This window comes from Tiliqua scincoides, chromosome 3, assembly GCF_035046505.1.
Source record: "Tiliqua scincoides isolate rTilSci1 chromosome 3, rTilSci1.hap2, whole genome shotgun sequence".
NCBI classification, from domain to species: Eukaryota; Metazoa; Chordata; class Lepidosauria; order Squamata; family Scincidae; genus Tiliqua; species Tiliqua scincoides.
The window spans coordinates 101,103,503-101,124,349 of record NC_089823.1 but is presented as its reverse complement, the minus strand read 5'-3'; the positions used below and the strand labels follow the sequence as shown (position 1 = coordinate 101,124,349).

The window sequence follows — 20,847 nt, the reverse complement described above, 5'->3', positions numbered from 1 at the left end:
AGGCCCATCTAGTCCAGCTTCCTGTATCTCACTGTGGCCCACCAGATGCTCAGGGAGCATACAAGACAACAAGAGACCTGCATCCTGGTGGTCTCCCTTGCATCTGGCATATTTACCTTTGTTTGCCATCCTGATAACATCCTGCCCTTCCTTTCACATGCTTCCTGTCTGCTCCTAGATCCAGTACAAGTCCCTTTCCCTCATATTCCAAGCCTTTCATGGCCTTGCCCCTCCCTTTCTCTCACCTAATGTATCCCCCAACATTCCTGGTTGTGACCTTTGCTCTTCCAGCAAAGTGTAACTGATGGCCCAGTCCTATCTCCCGCCAGCCCACCTGCTGGTGGGGAGGGGGGTCAACCAGACAACCCTGCAGAGGTAAGACTTGTTCTTATTTACCTTCCTATCAGCCACCTGGACTCTAATGGGTCTCCCCAGATGCACATCAGCTATTTTGCTGGTGTGAATTCAAGGAGACACAGGTTTTTCGGGTAGGGAAAGTGGGATAGGAGCTATTATACAGAAATCTTCACACTTCTTAATACTAGGGCTACAAAAAAATGGAACACTCTTCATTTTATGTTGTGCAATGGAAGATGTTTGAGCCATCTTAATAATGTATGTCAGGGCTGATCAGCGTTTATATAATCAGCACCAGACTATCCTCCAGGCAATATGGAGACTAGAAATGTATTTTATGCATAGTCCAATGCTCTCATCCAGCTCTAATAAAGTTGATGCCACCCAGCACTATGGCCTTCTCTAGGGGTGTGAGAAATTTCCTACCTTATTACACTTTAAATTTCCTCTGAGTTCTTCAAATGTTTCACCTCATGAGAAACTTCAGGATTTGCTTCAAAATCTTAGGTAAAACTCATTGATGATCTTGGACTTTGACTGTTCTGATTTTTGGGAGGGAAAACCAGGACATTTGTGGCTTACAACAGCAAATAAATCCTTAGACCAGAGTTTCTCAAACTTTGGGTTAGAACCTAGCAGGTGGGTCACAAGCCAATTTCAGGTGGGTCGCACAGCACCTAGCTCAGTCACCACTGAAAATACAGACCTGAAAATACAGGGTACAGACCTGTTGGGCAGGGTGGGCTCCTGGTGGGAGAGAGGCATAGTGATTTGCCCTGAATAGGTGGGGAAAATGGGATGCTGGAAAAGGGGAAGGGTTGTGTGGTTGGAGAAGCATCCAAGTTTATATTCTGTTTTCACTTCTGAGCTGGAATGTTTGAATTCTGAGCTATGTAAAATAACAGCATACATATGCTGTCTAATGGGAGATTTGGCTGATCATGGCTTAGAGATGAAGCCTAAATTGATTATGTCACTTCTGGCAATGACATCACTTCCAGGTTAAGGACATCACTTCTGATGGGTCCTGAGTCATTCCAAAAAGTGGATCCCAGTGCAAAAATGTTTGAGAACCACTGTCTTAGGGCCCAATCCTGCTCAGTGCACATTGGCTCACCACTGGCATGCAAATGTGCTGTAATGCATGTTTGTGGGCAATAATGCCAGTGCTCTGCAGGTGCTAGCTCAGCATTGGCCAGAGCTGGGCTAGTGTCAGTGGAGCACTGGAGTTCTGCCGCTTGGTGGTTGCACTGACCGCAAGGCAGCAGAGAGGTAGGTGGGGGCGTAGAGAGAGGCAGGGAGAAGATGCTCTTGGGCAGTGGGAAGCGGAGTGGGGTGAGGAGGAGGCGTGCTGGGGGGAGAAAGCAGGGCAGGACAGAGGCAGGATTGGTGGAGCTTTGCTCCACCAGATCCAAAGCCTCTGTGTTGGGCTGGCTGCCCAACATGGAGGCTCTTCATTCTATGCCAACCTTTGGATCATCGTAGAATCAAGTAGCTCCATTGCGGGGTTACTCAGTTTACCCAGGGGAAGGGGACAAAATTCCCCTTCTCCTGAGGAGGAGGTGGTGGCTGCCTGGAGCACAATAGATGCAGCGGCAACCATTTTTGGCACCACTGCAACCCTACACTGGGCAGCTCAGGTTTGCGTTGCCCGACAATAATGCCAAAATCTTTACATGGAATAGTTTTACAAAGTTTTGTTGACCCCAGAGAGAAAGGAATGTCCAGCTTTCATAACACAACCCTTTACATTTTAAACATCTTTGTAATTAATTTTATACTGGAAGCTACTGGGTTTTATTTTCTTTGAGCCCATATTGCATTCAGCTATTGTAGTTGCATAATTTTTCACTAGTACAGTATTCCCTAAGCAATGAGAGACATCATGTGGTGTGGGTGTAGGGATGGGTGTGGGTGTTTTAAATTGAATTCTATTCTAGTAGGCAAACACTGGGAACAGAGACTGAATTTTGAACCAAAAAATCAGGGATTGATCAGTATAGCATTATTCAACTTCAAGTGAAAAAGCAGAGCAATTATGTTATGTGTGTACTATTGTATCAGGATCCAATCAAATTGTGGGTTTGCCAAATATAATGCTTTTATTTATTAATTTCTGATGTCAAGAGGTTTCTTAATTGTCTGCCTATGAGTAGGAATGATGACTCTGGCTCAGAAGGAATTCACTCCACCTTAACAAAACATGACAACAGCAGTCATGTTGTTTTTTTGATAGTGACAATGTACAGTTCTGCTTTTTTACATTCTGAGGGCCAAACTAGATGTTAAATGAGAAATACATGAACAGTTTCTCATCTGTTTTGTTTTTTGTTATATGAAAATCTACCTCAAACATGCTCAGAAGTGGAAGAAGGGCAGGGAACAGTTAAGTCTCCTTTACTATTTTTCTTTTTGATATTCTTCCACTCAGCTAATCCATAAGTTCCTTTCCTACCCCTGAGGAGAAAAGATATGGAATTTTGAATGTCTGAACTGCAAGCCCCTTCCCTCGCTACACTTGTTTACAGAGCAGGAGAAAGGAACCGCAACTGGGAAAATAGCTGAGGAGATTTCTCAATCTCTCCGCCAAGCAGCTATTAATTAGATGTTTATCCCAATCTTCCTCTGTAATATAAGATGCTACATTAAGCCTGCCATCAGTACTGCTGACAGGTCTACTTTTTCTTTCAAAAATAACCTCCAAGGGGGAGGGGGGAACATGGATTGGCACTGATCACAGACAACCTGGATCTTAGATAAGCCTGCAGTCACTATATACTGAGGAAAAAAGCTCCCATTTGTGCCACATTCTACTTCCTTACAACTACTTATGTTACTTCTAATAATAGATATAACCATATTTTGCATGTCATTAGACTTTAAAATGCTAAATATTAAATAGACTTAAATATATTTCAGAATATCTAGACATCTCAAAGAGACAACAGTTCTGTGAATATATTTGCCCACATATTCTGGCAGCCCAAGCCTAGCCATGTCTACTCAGAAGTAAGTCCCATTATAGTTAATGGGGCTCACTTCCAGGTAAGTGTGTATAAGATTGCAACCTAAGTGTCTGAAAATGAACTGTATATATGGAATGGGAAGAAAATTGATAAATTCGCTGATAGTTTGCAACATTTGTTACTGGAATCTTCTGTTACGAACTGCAAAGGTTTTAAAACAGAAATTCCTCACCTTTCCTTGCTTTGCTTAATTGCTATAGCCTTTTGTAAAGCACAGAACAATATTTGCATATAAAAGTGGAGGATGCTTTGAGATAATCAAATGCTGCAGTAGGAAGAAAATGATCAGATGATTAATTTGAATTAATAGAAATTCTGTGGAGCTAGATTCACAGTCTAATCTCTAACAGAACAGCTGATGTGCAAATAAATGGACTGAAGATGACTAATGCATGGATCTTTACACAAATGCTAGAATATGGAAAGAACAGCCGGGGATGGAACTTGCCATAGCTGCGTATGGATTCATCTGAAAAACTTAGGACCAACCATTGCCATGATACTTAGCTGGATGTCTAAACCAGTGTTTCTCAACCAGTCGTACTGGTACCACCAGTGGTACTTGAGGTGGAGACTGGTGGTACTAACAGGACCTCTGGACACCTGCCACCCACCAGCAAGACCAGGAACACAACAGTGTTAGGAGGCTTGGCTCAGCGGGCAGAGCTCCACAGCATGCTTTTCTGTAGTTGAAAAAACCCTCCCATCTATCCTAAGCCTCTTGCTGGTCTTTGTTGCAACACATCTGGCCTCCCAACCCAGAAGTAAGTGGTGATGATGTCATCACCAGTTACTTCTCGAGGTACTTCGAATAAGTGGACTATGTGAAGTGGTATAATGGAGGACAAATGTTGAGAAACACTGGTCTAAACAACTCAAGAGGACTGGAAGAGCCTCAGAGTTGAGACAACACTAAAATTGTGCCCATTTCTAGGATACAAAAAGTGACAATCAATTGTCTAGTGCAGTTGACCAGATTCGGGCACAATCCTATCCTGCGATGGAACAGGAAAGCCAAAGGCTTGTGCTGTATTCAGCGCAGGATAGGGGCCCAAAGTGGCTTAGCCAGAGGTAGGGGGAAACTTTTCCCCTTACCTCCAAGTAAGGCACCCTGACCCCTATGGGTCTCCAGAGGTGGCACAAGTCAGAGGAGAATGGAGAGGTTTGAAGCCGCTCCGAACTCCCCAGAAATGGGTGTTGGGATCCAGTATAACTGCTGGATCCCAGCCTTGCCTCCCACTCCCCAGCTGCCTGCCCCTGGGGCCACCCACCGCCCGTCCCCGGAACGCCTCCCTCCTGTATCCTCCTGGCCTCCTCCCTTTTCTGCTTGCGTCGGCCCAGCTGGGCTGATGCAAGGCTCAGTGCCTCCGTCGCTGTCTTGGACAAGCTGAATGGGACTACTATTCTGATCTAAGATAGCCCTTGTTGTCTTAAGGAGGGGATAGAGCCTGAATATATAGTCAATGACAATTGCTGCTGCCATAGCATTCCTCCCACCCAATCTTAACATCTATTTCCATGTTTTATGAAGTCACCATTTCAATGCTCTTGAGTAGTGGTTCTCAGCATGGACCGTATGGGCCACACATACTTCTAGGGGCCACACATACTTCTAAGGGGCCACATGGAAAAAATGGAACAGGGGGAAACACGCAGTAAGTTTCTGAGGGGCCACCCAATTACAACCGCCAGGCATATGGTGAATGTGTCATAAGCTTCCCATCTCATTCTCTGTGCTAGCTTCAGCAGCATAAATATTGAAAATTACTATAGTTTACATTTACAATACCTATCTCAATGAAAAGGCAGGCTGTAATAAACGAAACTTTATATGCATGAGAAAGCAACCATAATGTCTGTAATTGCTTTGACATGGCAAACCTGACAATTCTGAAACATTCAAGTGAAGTAAGATCTTAGTCACTAACCTGCGTAAAGTGCCAATTATCAGAATATTTGTTATTAGCAGGCCTTACGCTGCCACTATATGTCTTTGAGAATTTTCTTTATTACTTAGAAATAAAGTACAAATTATGAGAACACACAGTGCAAATGGTAAAGTACCTTTACAAAAATAAACAAGGTTCAGAACAGGGCCATGAGGAAAAAAAAAGGTGGAGAAAACTTGCTCTAGAGAACAGCAGGGGCATCAACAATTCAAGAACTCTGCAGAATTACAAACTTTCTGGGAAACAAAATTAGGATGCATGCAGAACAATGGTATTGGGATACAACTAATGATAATAGAATAATTGCTGTGATCCCCCAAGGATCTAAGAAGATGGTATTTTCATTTCCTTACTGGTATTCTACCAAGAAGACTTTCATAAGGAAGTCAAGGGGAAAAATTGTCAAACTGCAATCGTATAGTATATGCTTGTTGAAAGAAATGTTTCACATATGTAGCCTTGGGCTGAAAACTGCTGGCTGTGTACAACAGGTGAGCACTTGGCTATAAGACTGTCCTCTGTTATAAGGAATCTCAGTAAACTGGGATAATTGTGAAATATGTTAATCAGCCCAAAGTGGACTTCATACAACTATGCTCTGTATCTCTCTCTTCTGGATATCAGGGTTAGACTGAGGCCCAAACCAAACAAGCAAAAACTCACATGAAAATGGGCATATTCTAAGGAATAGGTGCATCTTGGATGCAAAACCCATATGGGCTTCCTTATCTGTGAGACATGCATGAAATTTGTGCCAAGGAATATCTAAGTACCACTTTTCAACTTTTTCATCACTTAATCAGGGAGTTCAGAGTCTTCCAGGTTGATTTTTGAATGCATGGTCACATAACTCACATGGTTATCTGTGAGTTTTGGGTATTCAGAGGAAGTGAGACAGCATCCTAGACTGGCTTCCAGTGGAGACCTCCTTCATTGTCCTCCCCTTGTTTCCAGCTTTATAGGGTGGCTGCCTCTCCCCCTTGCTTGTGATAAATAGGGGAGATAGCAACAAAAGCAGCTTTTGCTTAAATTTTTTGCTCCATCTGGTTGGGAGGACAGAGGATAGCAGCCAACTCTTGTCAGTGGCTTTGGTCCTCTTCCTGCTGGAGAAAGATGCTGCTATATGCATGCCCAATCTGAGGTAGGCCCCACTGAGCTCAATGGGGCTTACTCCCAGGAAACTGGATTGCATGTGGAAGGAGTCATGTGAAAGGAGGCTTGCAATTTGCCTGCAAACTACCCCTTGTCCAGTGCATGTTTTTAAAAGTAGCTAATTAATAAACTAGCTGCTTAATCCACAACCTTGTTAAACCAAAGTCATTTGATTTCTGTCATTTTATTCCAATGAAGTCACTGAGACTAAAATCAGCTATTTTATAAAAATAAGTATAATTAAAATCACGGGGCTATGGGAATCATGTTGCAGATATTTTTTTTCTTTCTGGTAAACATTTCCATTGAACTTCAAAGGATTTTAATACATACATATCAGCATCAAACATACTTTTCAGACCATAAGATACATCTCTCTGGCAGGAAACCTCTGTTCTACATTTGTGATATGAAAATTCTTAACTGCAAATTCCCAGAAGAATCAGTAAAACTTCTCTAGAGAATTTTGGGAGGTATTAAATGAGATATAATGCAACGTAAAATAAACTAATAGTTCTGAAGAGTTTTGTTTCCATTTTAATTGGTAATTTCATCCAAGATACTTTGTTTCTCCCAAAAAATGGTGAGGTGGCAAATCTATATCATATATTGTCCAAGGGCCTCATTCATATTGCAGCTGCAAATGAAATGAACATCTGGGGCATGTGGCTATCACATTATGTTTGAAACAGTAATATCAGTTGCTTTGATGAAGATTCTCTCTCCTGCTCTTACACCAGATGTTGCAAGGATGCATGGCTGCCACTGAGGGCAGTAGCCCCTTGTCTTCCCCCAGTAGTGTTTAGTAAAAAATACAAGAAATTACATCATTCTACTCAAAGTTCTCTTGAGTACTTGCTCCACTTCGCTGACTGATGCTTGGAGGGGCAGCGGGGGAAAATGTGAATATAACGTAATCGTGTCACAAATCCTGTTTATTTGATGCAAATCACAAGCTGCAATCCTATAAACATTTTACTGGAAGAGAGTCCCATAGCACATAATGGAACTTACTTCAGGGTAGCTATGGATAGGATTATATTGGTATACTCCTATATCGTCTAGATTGGCTCTGAGTCTCAAAAGCTATATAGGGTGGGAGAAAGAGGGTTAACCATGAATAGGAGTTCCCACACTTTTAAAGAAACCACTACGAGGTTAATAGCAGATATGGGAGTGGATTCAAACTGGAACTGTGACATGAAGGGCAGAGGGGTTAAATATTTTGCCCCATGCCATTTTGCACTTAAAGTTATCCTACCCAACAAATTGCTCTTAGCCCTATAAGGACAAAACACAAAGGTACATATGAACACTTGATGGGAATAAGCTCTTCTGAGCACAATAGAACTTATGCCTGAAAAAAACACACACAGGATCGCAAGGCACATCTCTGAGAATAATAGCCAGTACTCCAGCAGGGCAAGCTAAGAAGCTAAGCCATACATATTACACAACTGAGCTATGCCATGTAAAATTAGGTTTTACTTTCACAAACTCAAACCAAAGAATGGATTGGAAAGCCAGACTAGAAAGCATTCCTGTCCGGCCAGATGTGCTGTGGGAGTGTTGTCACCGAATGGTGAAGACCTTAGTATATTTCTGAAATTTCTGCATAAAGGAAAGGGGCTGGAGTGCCAGGAATGTTTGCAGTGCCAGGAGATGACTCCCAGCTTGGATAAAATATCAGTCCTTCCTTTCTGAAAGTCCAAGCTTATTGTGGAGACAGCTGTATGGGTACAGTTTCCTCTCCCTTATGGACCTCACTCATCTGAAACTAGATAACTAGCCGTGCACGCCAACCATGGTCCATATGAAGGACTGAGTTCTCCTGACACTGAGGGGGACTTTCAGTGTTCCTGCTGCTAGATTTGTGCAACACTGATCAGGAGCTGGCTGATGAGCCAGGATATCTGGGAACCCTTGAACCATACCAGGATGGCATTCTCTGAAGTACTCCATTTTATAGCTTCAGGGTAACAGAACTGACGCCAGCTGGCTTTCAGTCCTCAGAAAACTTATTTTAGTAAAGGCTCTTAAACTTCAAAGTGGCAGTTTCTGAAATGTAATTTGCATCTTGTTACCATGGTGTTATTTCAAATGCATTCATTTATTTCCTTTGGAAAATTTTTAGTATTGTACTGAAATAAAACAGGTCCACGTTTAAAGACTGTTATTTCAAAGAAATCGAGGCAATTTAGCTGCCTCCCCCACTGAAAAATAAAAGTAAAGCAATGAGAGATATGAATTTGGATTCAAATGAGGAGGGAAGAGTAAGAATTGTGCAGTTCTGCTTTAATACTAAACTCAGTTTAGAAACACAAAAATAATCAAATGTGGATTTAAAGAGCATCAATAAACTGAAGAATTTTATACTTTTGCTGTTCTGAACCCAATTACTGGCCTCCTGTGCAGGTCCAAGGATAGAAAAGGGGTGGGGAGGTTGCAGAAAAGTGGGATAGGATCTAGTGTGTGCCTTAACCACCAGACTCACCTCCTCCTGCAGCCTCCCTGCAGCTGTTACGGCCCCTCCCCTCCCAGTTTTGCTGCCTCCTCGCCTCATTCTGCCCTCCCCGTCATCTTATTTGCTTTGCCAGGCTCCTGCAGGTACAGTGATGTGCTTGAGAAGGGCCGGGACTTCCTGCCAGCGCCAAGGAAGTGCACTACTCAGCATGCTCCCGAAAGGCACTTTGCAGTCATTTTTTGCAGCAAAGGCAGGCGGAACCCACATTCTGCCAGTGCTCACAGCCCACAGGATTGGGCTATGAGATGTACAGCGCAAACATGTAGCAAACCAAGGCTCAAATTCTATACAGTTACCTAGGAGTAAGTCCCACTTAACTATGTAAGTTCCACTGAACTACGTGATTAGGCACATAGGATTGGGCTGTAAGTTGCTGTAGGCTTACTGACTGGAATGGGAATTCCAAGTTTTAGAATTCTTTTCACAGTGGGTTAATCCATTGGTTCTGCTGGCAATCATTTGCATTTACAAACTATTTTTGAGCTGCTTTGATGTCACTGGGCCCTGGAAGTATTCAATAGCACCATTATAATTAATGTTCAGTTTAATTTCTTCTGAAAAGCTTGATCTGTGGGGTTAACTGTGTCCAGTATTTCAAGCCTGCGTCAAGCTGAAAACAGGCATTTAAATTGCCATGTACATTTTTTTTCTCTTTAGCACAATTATAGCAATCATGGCATGCTGCTGACTAAAATGACCACCTTAGTGAGACACCACTGATGACAGATTTGAATAAAATGGAAGGCTGAGGAGCCACAGAGTAATACTAGAGTGATGTTTTTTAAAGAGAGAAAAAGACACTGAGCTGTGAAGACACCTAAAAGCACAGACTCCTCTCCCTGGAAACGTTCATGAAATTTATTGAAATTCTTAAAACCTCTCAAAGTCTTGCAGACATTTTGCCTGACACTACACAGGCTACTATAAATTCACCTCAGATTTCATTTTAGATGAAATGTGATGCCACTTCTAATTACAAGAATGACATAAAACCCACTTAGTGGGGAAAAAAACCCTTCAACATTCAAGTATCATATATATTGTATGCATTTTGTTTTAGGCTGGGTGCGGTATTTTTGGAAGTTACTGAAAAATATTAAATACTGGCTTCCTTTTCTACCATATTCTCCACCACCACCCCCAATTTGCCAGTGATCAGTATGGTTATAATTTCTTCTACTTTATAGGACACAGATTCACTCCAAAATGATTAAAGGGATCCTTTTTTTTTCTATTTCTTAGTCTAGATGGGTTTGCCCAACACCTGATTCACTGATACCAAAGAACACTTGTTTGACCAACTTGCCTTGTTGTGAAAGGCACAATTCAAACAGCAGGACCCTTCTCTCTTTCAGTCTTCACAGGGTTCATTCACAAGGAAAACAAAAGCAGAAGCCAATTCTACACCTTCACTATCTTGTATAAAAATACAGGAAGAGGAAGTCTGATTTTGTTACAGATTCTGAGTGCTCTGTCTAGTTTCTGTATCTGCCCAACAGTGTCTTCTTTAATTTGCTTTGAATTTCATAGCAGCCCACCACCACACTAACAAACCAAGTAATGTGAAAAATAACATGCACAGTCCAGGCTAAGAATCACAAATTATTTTAATATAGGTATTAGTATTCTCTCTCATCCATCAGTATGTTGTCGATATTTTGTTTTAAATTACCAAATAAAAGACTTGAAAGAAACTACCAGCATATTATTTTTAGGTTTCTGGCATGTATTGTATGCATTTGAGCCATCCAGATTTACACAACAGTCTGCAGTCTTTGGATAGAATGGAGTTTGTTGAACCTTGGGCAATGCGTATTTTTGAATTATCCAGACCCTGTATGAGATCACTGCACTTTTAATATGCCTTAAGGGCCCTGAAAATCTCTGTCCAATAGTATAAGAGATTTTCAGGGCCCTTAAGGCATATTAAAAGTTTCTGGAACACAATAAAAATAAAGCAGGTTGGCCCCAAGTTACTTCTCTGAAGAGTTCTATAAAAAGCATCAATGAGGTCAAGTTGGAAGAGCCCTTACTGAGCCTACTACCACTGCACATTAGCTTAGCCTACCTGTAGTAGCACAGGCATTACACAGTTGAAAGAGAGATTGGAATCGGAGCAAGCCCAATGACTTTCAAAATAGGTATTTGCTGTGAAAGGGGAAAAAAGTCATTTCAGTTTCCTCCCTGTTCCTGCTGTAATAGAATTCTGGAAGAAAACAGAATATCATCTGATCCTTACTTCCCTTCCTCAGCTGTCACTTATTCAAGTCTATCTGTTGTAATGAAGTTCAATCCTTCCCAGTTTTAGCAACCAAGGTATTCCTCTTATCAATCCATTTACTAGCTTCCTGTCACTTTTATCTAAAGACCAAGCTCCTTGTCATGTGTTCAAAGCATCACTCTGTAATTCAGTCATAAGGTGCCAACAGCTATAGAACAGCTATATGGCAATGCCTCCTCTATTAAAAATGTCAATGGGAGGGGAATGGGCTGTGAGAGAGCTTACACAAGGCATTTAAAGGAAGACTAGCTCAGTTGGGTTAGGGATCAGTTGCTTTTCTGATCATAGCCCCTTAGGGCTGCTTCAGGGATGGCACCGTTCCCTTTTCTTAAGTGGCCCACACTTTTCACTAGGGGCTACTGGAATATTCCTTTCAGTCTCCCCTGGAGATTGCACAGCTTGGAGGATGGAAAAACACCCTTTACAAAACAGGCTAGGAAAAAACCCAGTTTTTGTACAAGTTGCTCAATGATCTGACAAAATGTTCCCACCTTCAAAAAGCACGTCAATATGAAAATTGAAACTCATGAAAATTTGGCTCTGCTCAAATTTCATCCCTCTCAAATACATGAGTTATAAATAAACCATTCATTTCAATGTGATTTAAGCACTCAGACAAATGTCAGGGCACTTTACAAACGCAGACATAAAGAACTGAGGCCGATGAACAGAAATTTTATAAGACCAATATCCAGCTCAGGTCTATTCATTAACCTCTCAATTTGTATGACATTACTAAGAAATAAATGGCTGGTCATGACATCTAGGAGACATGTGGATCCTGGTGCTAATCCAAGTACGAAATAACGTTGCTATTGCAAGAGACACAGAATTCCCCATACCTGTCAAAGAAAGAAAGAAAGAAAGAAAGAAAGAAAGAAAGAAAGAAAGAAAGAAAGAAAGAAAGGGGTAATAATGAGTTTCCTCCTATTATTTAGTGTTCTTAATAAGAGAGAAAATAATAAAAAAAGAAAGCCTGCCTTTCATACTAGATTAAAAGAATATGCTATTTCCAACAGAGTTTGGCAAAGAAATCCTTTGAAACCTGGCATTTTGTTTCCATGAGACAGAGAAGTGCACACACTGTGACAGCAGGAGCAATACATGGTAGGCATGATGTTACCAAAGCGAAAATATGCGATACCAGTGACAACAGTAAGAGCAAACAACAAAGCCAAGCCAGTTCCCTAACAGGTGGTTAGGACAAATGATTCATGACAATGGAGGAGAGGAAATAATTAATAAAAATTATTTCTCACTTATAAAAACATTCCAGATACCATAGGGAACAACAGCCACAAATCAAAAAAGCTTTAGGGCCGAATCCTATCCAACTTTCCAGTGCTGATGCAGCTGCAATGCAGTCTTGAGGTAAGGGAACAAATGTTCACTTGCCGTGAGGAGGCCTCTGTGACTGCTCCCACCACTAGAAGATGCAGCACACACCCCGTTGGCATGGCAGCATCAGTGCTGGAAAGTTGGATAGGATTGGGCCCTCAGATAAGAGATTGCTAGCAATGTCTCCCCCTCCTCACAAATATTAATTATCCACAGTTTCTATTTTATGATATATTCTAAAGAAATGACTATTTTTTTCCTTGTGTAAATTTTCTAGAAGCATAAAATACCCAGGGCTGGACTGAAAATTCTCCACTGTGAAAGTTTACACAAATTTGTTGAGACGTTTCAGGAGAGAAACAGAGGATGTTTGCATCTTTGGTGATTTCTGATGGTGGGTGGAACTTGCCAAGTCTCTTCCTGGCTAGTGCTGGCTATTTTAGTTTTCCCATAATGCCTCAGAACAATGCTGTGTCATGCTTTGTAGATGAATAAGTGGGGGTTGGCCATTTGGGGCTAGCTTTAGAAATATCTTTGGCAACTAACCGATATTTCAGATGAGTCACAAATGATTGTTCCTTTCATTAAACACTAGCTAAAGGCTCATAAATATGATAGATAGGTCTGTGTCAAAGGAAGACCTGCATATTTCAAGAAACCCTGAAGGGTAAGATATATTGTGCCTTCCTGCAATATCCTAGTCAGTTGTTGTTAGGCCACCTAGTTCCAGGACAGAAGGTAAATTTTGCCATGTGTACTATCTCAAATAGAGCCTTGTGTGGTGTAGAGTGGTATGTTTCAGTACTGCAACTGAGAACTCTCCTCATGACCCGAGTTCAATCCCAGCAGAAGCTGGGACCTCAGGTACCTGGCTTGAGGTCGACACAGCCTTCCATCCTTCAAAGGTCAGTAAAATGAGTACCCAGCTTGCTGGGGGAAAGGTAACATGACTGGGGAAGGCAATGGCAAACCACCCCAATTCATAGTCTGCCATGAAAACAACATGGAAGTAACGTCAGCCCCATGGGTCAATAATGACTCAGTGCTTGCACAGAACTAAATTACAATACTTCACTTTTGTGAAAGGAAGTCAGACAGTGAGAGTCCTTTGTCCTTGCCCCTTGTGGCCTGCGAATGGAGTAAGGGGCAGATTTATCTCCTCTCAGCTGTTGCTCACGTTTTGCTTCGTCATGCTAGTGTATGACAGGATTTTGGAATTTGGATTTCATAAAAAGAGAGGAACTACCATTCTGAGGGACAGGACCATAGAATCTAGCACAGCACCACGAATTAGTTCAGAAGCTGTCCAAAGATCCATGCCCATCAGAGGGCCCATCTGGCCTTGCCAAACCCTGATCCCCCCAATACTGATAGTACAATCTGTAAAAATACTTGTTTTGCTGTAGCACCCAGTACCCATCTTCCTTAAGCTCCTGCATAGTCATGGGTCTCTTTGATTTGCTCCCATTGGAAGGGGGGGAGTAAGGAGCTGCCATCAACTGTCACCCATCACCTGCATCTGGTAAACTCGAGAGAATTGGGGGCCCAACATGCCAGAGGAGTCCTGAGCAGGGATTTTTCCCAGAGACTTCATTAACCAGGTGCTGGTACTGAGCATAAGCATGTGCACTGAATTTTTTCCCTGAGATATTTCCCCTCAACATTTGCCTTCCCAGAAACACCAAACCATTTCTTAAAATCCTCTAGATTTATACCAGTTTTGCTTTGTTTTCTAAAATAGAGGTTGAGAGATTTGGTAAGAAAACATTTGAAATTTTAGATAAAACACAAGCAAATCCCCTTACCTTCTACCCCAAATTTTCCATTAAGGAGCTTTTAGGTGTTTTTCACCATATTGCATTGAACATTGTCTACAGAACAAAAGCTGAACATTATCAAGGTTTTTTCCAGGAAGGCACGTACCAAGTAATTTGATTACTGTAACTCTTTTGAAGTTGTGCTTTGAAGTGTTTCTGCTTCATTAATGAGCATCATTCCCTACCATGCAAATAAAGACAGAACCCCATTTTTTGAGGTGTTGCATGTACTCTCTCCTGTAAGCAAAGTTTGCTTCATGCACATACTGTTCTCTTTTGATTTATGTTTGTGTGTAGGTTAAGCAAAGAATTTTCACAAAAACAAACATGAAAAAAAATTATCATGGTGCATCAGTTATGACTTACGCCTCTCCTATACTCATTTTCTACCTTATGCCCACAGCAACTGGCAACAGTAATGTGCATTATGATCTATTCTTATTTAGTTATTTGATTTTTCTCTGTAAACCGCTTTGCGAACTTTTAGTTGAAAAGCGGTATATAAATACTGTTGTTAATAATAATAATAATAATAATAATAATAATAATAATAATAATAATAATAATAATATTCTGCGGATGTTCTTAGGAATGGGGAGGATGACTGTGGCAGCAGGCTCTGTACCAGTGGCATAGCTAAGGAGGTGCAGGGGGTAGCAGTCACACCGGGCAACAAACGGAGCTTGACACTAGTGGCCAAAAAATTTGGTATGTAAGAATAATATCATCATGTTATATATCATTGGAAAGGTAATTTAAAGCAGAATGCAATGAATCAAACCCCATTTGAATATCTGTATTCTATCAAACGTTATGGCCAAATAACCAGAAAATGAAAACACAACTGCCTTACAGAAAAAGTGGATTATCTTAACTCAAAACTGACCCATGAGACTGATTGTTCTGAGAGCCAATGAGATGTTGTTATGATATAGCATGGAACCACTAAAGTGTTAATATGAGTAAGCTCTCATTTCATGTATCGTAACACAGCTACTCCTGCTAACTGCTATAGAGGCACTTTTTCAAGTGGTGTTCCTCTGATATTTAGCAGGAGGAGAATAACCATCCCTCTTTACCTCAGCACACCAACAAGGGGCAAAATTTTTATTTATTTACTTAATTAAATTTGATTTTGTCATGGAGGGGGGCTACAAAATCTTCTTTGATCCCAGGTAGCATATAGATGTTTTAGCTATGCCACTGGCTGGGGAGAGGTAGCAGATCAAGTGTGTGGTGAACTGCTGGGGGGAGGAGGCAGGTTTCCCTCCAATTTGCACTTTAAAAAATCACTTCCGGTTGTGACATCACTTCCGGGGCATCATTTTGAGCTCTGCACCGGGCTACATGTTCATTAGCTACGCCACTGCTCTTTACCTGACCTATACACATTCATTCGAAAGTGTTTAGTCCGATTCGGACTTTGGCAACCCTGTAAAACTTTGTGTGGGCAGGAGGGGGGGCAGCAACATGATCACCATGATCCTGCTGCTGCCAGCCAAGGAAGGGTTTTTTTTCTTTTGCTTTTTAAAACTTACCTGGGGGTTGGTTATGGCTGTCTGAAGAGTCGAGGGAGCCTGCAACCCCCTCTGCAGTCCTCCCCAAGGCTTGAAAATACTGTAAAAAGAAAAAAAAAACCTGCTTCGTGTTTTGGGATGAAAACATTGTTTTTTCTTTTTTCCAACATTTTCAAGCCTCAGTAATGGCTGCAGAGGGGGTTGCAGACTTTCCAGACCCACTGGAGAACCATACTAGCCCCCAGGTAAGTTTAAAAAAAAAACCCTTCCCTGCCCGGCAGGAGCACGATTGCGTTGCTGCCCATTTTTGGACCATTCCCCATAAAGGTGAATGGCCCTTTTCCAGTTCCCCTAGTGGGTCGTGACCCACCGGTTTGGGAACCACTGATGTAGAGTGAACTAAGAAAAATCAGAATTGCCAATGGTGTGGAGGTACTTCTGGGCACATACACATCACACCTGCCACTGTGATCTTGATTCCTCCATATCTATGTTCATTGTAAGGGGCTAAGGACATTACAGAAGGTGCAATTCCTCCCCCTGACCTCCAGTAGCACACAGCAAAGGTATGTCAACACAGTCCCCATAAATTAAACATTTTGACAGCTGCATTTGGGTTAATTCTGTTACCTTCCTTGCTTCCTTATTTCCCTACAGTTTTTTAAATTAGCTTATATATGAGTAAATATAAAAAAGAAAACCAAAGCACAATGCATTTCACTATTATACATCAGCCACCAGTTCTTTGCCTAAGAACTGTCCACCATCTTTCTTCACAATAAGGAGAATAGCGAATGTGAATAAATATTGTACAAGCAATATTAGTTACCAATAAAATCCATTTCTGTATAGACTTGTTCAATGTGTACTCTTCCTTTGATTGTTACAGTACAGTGGATCCTCCTTATCCACACGTTTGTCATCTGCAGATTCGAGCATCCGCAGATGCTGAGCCTGCACCACAGAGGACTTCAGAAGGCCAGATGCAACCAGAAGCAACTTCAAGTTTGTACCAGCAATTTCAGGTTGTGTCTGGATATGTTCTGAGGTACACAGAGGCTGCATGCAGCCTCCCCATGCCTCAGAACACCTTCTGGATGTGATAAAAAGTTGCCTGTGTGAACTGTCAGTGGCTTCTGCCCGCAACCAGGAGGCCTCCTGAGGAGGTTGAGAGGGTTATTTTCAGAAGGCCAGGCGCAGCATCAAGGTGAGAAATTGCAGTGCTGCACCAGCCCCAGCCCCCCCTCCCCACAGATTCCCACATCTGCAGATTTCAGTATCTGCAGGGGGTCCTGGAACAGTTCCCCTGGGGATACCGAGGGCCCACTGTATGTACATTTAATTATATGTACTAACTATATCTCAAATCCACTTTATTCAGCCTGTCATAGATAGTGGTTCTGGTTTCTTTCAAAATGTGGCTAGTGACAGTCAAGCTGCTGTTAACAAATTCACAATCATTTCCTTATCATTCAGAGCTGAGTTTTCTATATATCCTAATAAATCCCCCCTTTTTTGAGGAAAACTGCTATATCATAAGATATTCTAAATCACCTTTTGTTTGCCTTGTTGTTCGGTCAGGCAGGCAGTGCCAGCCCAAAAGGACAGCTGTCCAGCATTTGCCACCTCCCAAACAGTGCTGGCATTCACACTTTTAATGGAAGACCCAAGAGGGCAGACCCTGTGAAAGAATTCTTAGTTCTTTTGGGTTAGGTCTGAGGTATTCAATCTGTGCGTCCTACCTCCCTAGGGAGGCGTGGCTAGCCAACAGAAGGCATCTGGGGAGAGAAGTGGCCGCAGCTGCGCTGCTCTGTTCTGCTGCATGTGCTGCCTGCTGACTTGCTGCTTTTCTTCAGCTATGAACGAGGTGGGTGGGGCAGTGTGAGGTGGGGAGGGCATGTGAAACATGGTGGGGGGGTGGGAGAGAAGGATGGCTGGGCATCTGCAGAGGTGTTTGCATCTCATCAACACAGGGTGAGATCCTTCAAACTGGGCAGGCTTCAAGCTGGGAGGGTAGAGTAAGTACAAGCAGCTCAGCACTTTCCTCTGCTTGGGAAGGAAGGAGTCAGCCTGCTCTTAGTAGGGGGGTGTCCAAATGCCCCAGCCTGCATTCCTCCATCTTGCCTGGGGGGGAATAGAGGTGGCACCTGCATGTTGGGTGTATGTGTGTGTGAACATGCCCCCATCTACTTTGGGGTGAGTTGTAATCTTGCTTGGTGTGGCTGCAATCCTTTCCACACTTTCCTAGGAGTAAATCCCATTTAAAATGGGACTTCCTTCTGAGTAGACCTACATAGGCTTGGGGTCTGTGTCAGATTAAACAAGGATCTTCACCTCTCTCTTTTTCCTCCCCCTTCAAAAAAGAAAAACCCCCACTCTTGATGGCTTTGTCTCCAAAAATTGATTAAAAAATAAAAATACCCATTCCTTTTCAGACAGCCCCCTTTTTTCTCCTGCCTCCTTTTGGGGGGAGGGTACTCTGTTGGCTGCTATTGTAAGACAAAAGGCACAATCCTAGCTAGGTCTACTCAGAAGGAAGTCCTATTGTGTTCAATGGGACTTTCTCCAGGGAAAGTGAGGTTAGGATTGCAGCCAATCAGTCTCTAGGGCTCAGTTTGCATCAGTTTGCAATTAGCAGATACACACAAAACAAAGTCTTCCCCTCTCCCAGCAAATTCATAACTTCCCCCCTCCCTTTCCAAAACCCTCCAGGTGTGCTGCTAACAAACTCAGGGCACAATCCTAACCAGGTCTACTAAGAAGTAAGTCCTATTTTGTTCAGTGGGGCTTACTCTCAGGTAAGTGTGGTTAGGATTGCAGCCTCAGAGTGCTGGCAGCTGTTTTTTTGTTTCTAGTGTATAATTATTACACCTTCATCCCCATTTTGGGGATAACTGAGGTGAGGTGTTGTAATGGGGAGCCGTGGCCAATAGCCACAAGGAGCAGGGGTGGCTAGAGCCGGAAAAGTTCGAGAACCACTGGGTTAGGTGGATCAATTAAAGGTGCCTTTGCCCACCTTCCCCTTTGAAATTTAGATTTAAATTCCAAATCAGAAAGCTCTTAAGGTATACCCCAAATCTCTTAGGGGTATACTAAGAGAATCTGATTCTCTCCTACTCTGCAGTCTTTTGTGGATATATTTACATTTTTACTGTTTACTCATGCAATCTCAGTAACAAGTTCCTGAATGATCTCCTAAAATGGATGGCATTTTCCTGAAATGTTCTTGTATTGCATGTGGCCATGCTGTACAGCAGCCCTGAAAGAACTTTAAAAAAATCAGGAGGTGAGGCAACCATTTCATCTTCCATGAGGAGACATAATACCAACTGAGAAAAAGCTATTACATTTCTGTTGAGGGATATATATATATATATATATATATATATATATATATATATATATATATATATATATATATATATATATATATAAATTTAATTGAATATTAATTGAATAGAATTCAATATTTAATTGAACATTCAAAATGTGCAGTGGAACTTTGTGCATATATATATATATATATATATATATATATATATATATATATATATATATATATATATATATAATTGAACATTCAAAATGTGCAGTGGAACTGGCAAGTAAATATTGCATTTAGAGCAATTTCTGTGTTGAAATTATGATGGCTGTGATTTTTTACTTGCTGTCTACACTCTATGTCTACAGCAACATACCCACTTGGTTCACTACACTGATAGCTTTATTAAAAAGCAATGCCTTACCTGCAGACATGCTGGAGCTCTGCCCTGAGGCTTATTCACATCAACATCTACTAGCTGCCATCCTCCAGTAGCATCTTCATGAAACATCTGGAGGGGGAAAACACTTGTCAGAAGCATTTTACGTGCTCAGGTACACAAACAAAATTTGGGATATATTTTCCCTTGAACTCCATTCCAACAGCTGTGAATTCCGATGAGTCCTCTCTTGAAGGAAACCTTTGTCACTACAGACAATGCCGTTCTAAATCCATTGCTTTCATACTGTCACATCCAGCAGCATTTGAATGATAAACATTATGTTAACAGCAGTTCCTGAATTGAAGAACGAATTTCCAGGGTTGATCATTGAATTTGATGCCTACTGAAGGTAGATCTAAGGTCATTTCAAATGCTATAACTTCCTTCATGAAATGTCCTTCCATGCAGGAATGATAATGCAACACTATATACAGCAGTTATCTGTGATTACTGCAAACATGTATCTTACAGTATATACACATACCCTACAGTACATACCACAGACACTTGCCTATAAGTTGATCCCACAGATAAGTCGAAGTTAGGTTTTGAGGCAACAATCATGGAATTTTCTATGACCCTCGGATAAGTTAGACTTATCCGAAGAATGAAGTTGCAGATCTCTTGACTAAGGTATGCAACTTGTCCCTCAAAACGGCCACGGTGCCAGAAGATTGGAGGATAGCAAATGTCACGCCTATTTTTAAAAAGGGAAAGAGGGGGGACCCGGGAAACTATAGGCCGGTCAGCCTAACATCCATACCGGGTAAGATGGTGGAATGCCTCATCAAAGATAGGATCTCAAAACACATAGACAAACAGGCCTTGCTGAGGGAGAGTCAGCATGGCTTCTGTAAGGGTAAGTCTTGCCTCACAAACCTTATAGAATTCTTTGAAAAGGTCAACAGGCATGTGGATGTGGGAGAACCCGTGGACATTATATATCTGGACTTTCAGAAGGCGTTTGACACGGTCCCTCACCAAAGGCTACTGAAAAAACTCCACAGTCAGGGAATTAGAGGACAGGTCCTCTCATGGATTGAGAACTGGTTGGAGGCCAGGAAGCAGAGAGTGGGTGTCAATGGGCAATTTTCACAATGGAGAGAGGTGAAAAGCGGTGTG

At 41.9% G+C, this 20,847-nt stretch overlaps 1 protein-coding gene across 2 annotated transcripts in view; it reads right to left on the bottom strand.

Annotated features, from left to right (window-relative positions):
* NALCN (sodium leak channel, non-selective) overlaps positions 1-20,847 on the bottom strand; it is a 227,496-nt gene that overhangs the window by 110,498 nt on the left and 96,151 nt on the right. The window contains exon 9 of one of the 2 annotated variants that reach the window (XM_066620423.1): positions 19,708-19,794. The exons of the other annotated variant lie outside the window; for it this stretch is intronic. Within the exon in view, the coding sequence (XP_066476520.1) occupies positions 19,708-19,794 (87 nt within the window). The remainder of the gene's footprint in view (positions 1-19,707; positions 19,795-20,847) is intronic. 2 annotated transcript variants of the gene reach the window in all.